This window comes from Scylla paramamosain, chromosome 1 (assembly GCF_035594125.1).
Source record: "Scylla paramamosain isolate STU-SP2022 chromosome 1, ASM3559412v1, whole genome shotgun sequence".
In the NCBI taxonomy this organism is placed as follows: Eukaryota; Metazoa; Arthropoda; class Malacostraca; order Decapoda; family Portunidae; genus Scylla; species Scylla paramamosain.
Genome location: NC_087151.1, coordinates 29883521 through 29886556, shown reverse-complemented (window position 1 = coordinate 29886556; position 3036 = coordinate 29883521). Strand labels below are relative to the sequence as shown.

At 41.7% G+C, this 3036-nt stretch overlaps 1 protein-coding gene across 1 annotated transcript in view; it reads left to right on the top strand.

The window, feature by feature from the left end:
• Positions 1–222: 222 nt before the first annotated feature.
• Positions 223–3036, top strand: part of LOC135103082 (myelin regulatory factor-like protein) — a 101799-nt gene continuing 98985 nt past the window's right edge. Inside the window, exon 1 of the mRNA XM_064009078.1 lies at positions 223–411. Coding sequence (XP_063865148.1) covers positions 360–411 — 52 coding nt within the window. The 5' untranslated portion in view covers positions 223–359. The remainder of the gene's footprint in view (positions 412–3036) is intronic.

Here is a 3036-nt window from a genome sequence, read left to right as displayed (position 1 = left end):
ACGCGCCCGTAACTATTACCAAGACGGATAGCCGCTCTACAGGGAATCTTATTAACGTTTGCATCACGATACACTAACATTATATATATGTATATATTTTTCAGGAGCTGTTAAGCATAACAATAATGATGATGGTAGAAAAATGAGAAAAGGCAGGTCAGGTGGTGGGCGGGTGTGGGAGAGCGGGCATCTTGTCTACGTAATCAGTAGTTGGCCAGCGGCAAAGCGGCGGTGGCCGCGCGTGTAGCGAGCCAGTGTTGTGGGAGCCAGACTGTGGCTCGTCGTGTGAATTGTGCCGCTGATGATGTGCGTTCATCCATGGAGTTACTAAGTTTACGCTGTCGACTGGTGTGTGGAATATGTCAATTATGGATCCTCTAGTAGTGGACGAAGCCCTCAGTGCCTGTCTTGGTAAGTAGAAAGGAGGATGGAGAGAGTTGAACGGTTTCCAGGTAAGGGACGTGGGTGGGCATGGTAAGGCAGACTTGATGTTTCAACATGATAGCGGAGTGAGGCACCACGTAGTTCAGTTGTGTGTGGCGATGCTATTGTTTTAATGACAATGCATGGAGAGACAAGGAGTGAGCATCAAACACTGTGGGGGCGAGGCGGTGTGTATATCCGGGTGACGTCAGGTGAACCTCACGTGCCGGGACAGGTAGGGGGTCAGTGAGGCCAGCCAGCGATAACCTTATGGCATCATAATTACTGAAAATACGTGTTCCAAAAGTTAATGTTTCCTGCGTCAATATTAGTGGAAATTGATTACTGTTTTCTTGACATTTACAGTGTCAGTGATAGTATAAGAGAAATAATGACTAAGTCATTATAGGCTGGAAAGCACGCAAATAATAATAATAATAATAATAATAATAATAATAATAATAAAAAGGGACAGCTCTCAGTATCTTCGAAATTTTAATGAAGGTAGTAGTTACCATAGAGTACGTATAGTGATTAATGAAAAAAAAAAGTAGTGGAATTCCTACTGGGGACTAATTAGGCTTCCCAAACGGGATTTTCCATAAAGCTGGTGGACATAAACCTGTTTATTTATTCATTTATTTGTTTATTTATTTATTTATTTATTTTCTTTCTTCTATATAATGTCCGCGTGATGTCTGCGGTGTGGAGTATTCAGGGTGATGGAATAATGAGGGGGTGGGGGGGGATGGCGTAGTCAAGTAATGGCAGTGTGGCCAGTTACGAAGGTTGAACCCAAACTAGTCTAGTGCGTCATAAGGCGTTGCTCTCGCATTAGTAGAATTCCTTAGCCCGCATTAAGCTTAAGATATTTTCCGGACTTGAACAGGATTTGATGTAAGATGATTCTCTTCCTGAGCCCTTCACGATGGCTTGGCTGCCCCGCACACAAGACACTCCAGCGTGGTGCGACACTTTCTCGGCGGACGCAATGCATGCTGAAGTTATTTTATCACCCACGGACAAAATTTCAATGAGAAAACAAAAGTCGTGGTGATGATTTATGATTTTATTGTTAATCCATCTTATTCTTTAATTAAAGCGTTTATAAGATTGTTTTTAGTGTTTACATCTATAATACATATTGTTGGAAGTTTTTATTTTTTCCTCCGTAAAAAAAAAAAAAAAAAACTGCGATCGCCCCCTTCTGTGGTAAGGGGCAGCGCCACTGATTCAGTTCGGTGCACGTAAGTATGATTGTGGGATCAACTTTCGAATCGGCTCCCATATGGTAATTGATAGTGTCTGCTTCTTTTAGACTGCTGGATGAATTCTTTGTTGTTTTCATTGTCTTTATTGAACTGTATTATTCTCTTACATTCATGCGTGCTTATGTGTGTGTGTGTGTATGTGTGTGTGTGTGTGTGTGTGTGTGTGTGTGTGTGTGGGTGGGTGTGGTTAGGTATATGCAGAGATTCTTAAGTGTGTACAGATGTATGTCGCTGAAAGCGTCACTAGTTAAAAATGATGTATAAAGGTCCAGACATGTCTGCACTACGTGTAGAAGACGTGACCAGGGTGGCTGAACGCTGGTCCTGGTGAAGGCGAGGGATTTTTTTTTTTCTTATGTATCGGGGAAGAACAAAAAAAAAAAGGAGAAAAGGTCCGCTCATTATGCCGACCCCCTCCCCCTCCTTCCCCCCCCCCAAAAAAAAAAAACATAAATAAGAGAACCGAGAGAGAGAATCCGATTAATTTTCTGGGTCTTGACACTCCTTGTTGAGACGATTTAAGTTGTACCTGGACATGAGGAAAAAAAAAAAAAAAGGAAGAACCTTCCAGATTTTACAAGTAACAGGAATGAAAGAGTGAAGATACTCTTTAACTCTTGTATAAGTAAGTTGGACAGAATAAGGATGAGAGGTAAAAAAAATCTTGTGCAGTAAGGCGCGGAAGGGGATCCGTAATGCATGTATTTAACAAGTTCGGAAGAACAGTAACCATGAAAGTAATGAATGAAGATAGTAAGAGATGAAGCATTTTGTCCGTGAGTGAGAAAATGAAAAAAAATGTCAGAGGAGAAAAATCGATGAAACGAAAAGCATTTGTTTACGAGGGCCGTTTGAGTTGAGCCTCTACTTACGTGGGAGCAGTACACCAGAGCTGCATGTAATGATAAGGCTCTTGCTTAGAGTAAGCAAATGAGAGGAGGAAAAGTATTGGAAGAGACGACACAGATCACCAAAACTTCATGGAAGCTGTAATAACGAGAAAAATGTGAAATTTCTTGTCCATTTGAGAGTATTATTTTAGATGTACACCATCACACTCTACAACATTGGGAAGAAGATGTACACCATCACACTCTACAACATTGGGAATATGATTTTTGCATACCTTATTGGATATTAAGAAACTTTATCTCTGAGTCTCTGTGGGGAATTCATGGTTTTCAAAATAGATATGGGCACTTCCCCCCCCCAAGATTCCCTAGACCCAATCCTGTAGGATAGGTTAAGTTAAATAAGTATCCCTGAGAGGGAGGTCGAGGAAGGCGCGATCTCCCGACTAGATTAGGTTAGATTAGTATCCCTGGAGGGAGTTAGGGCGGCG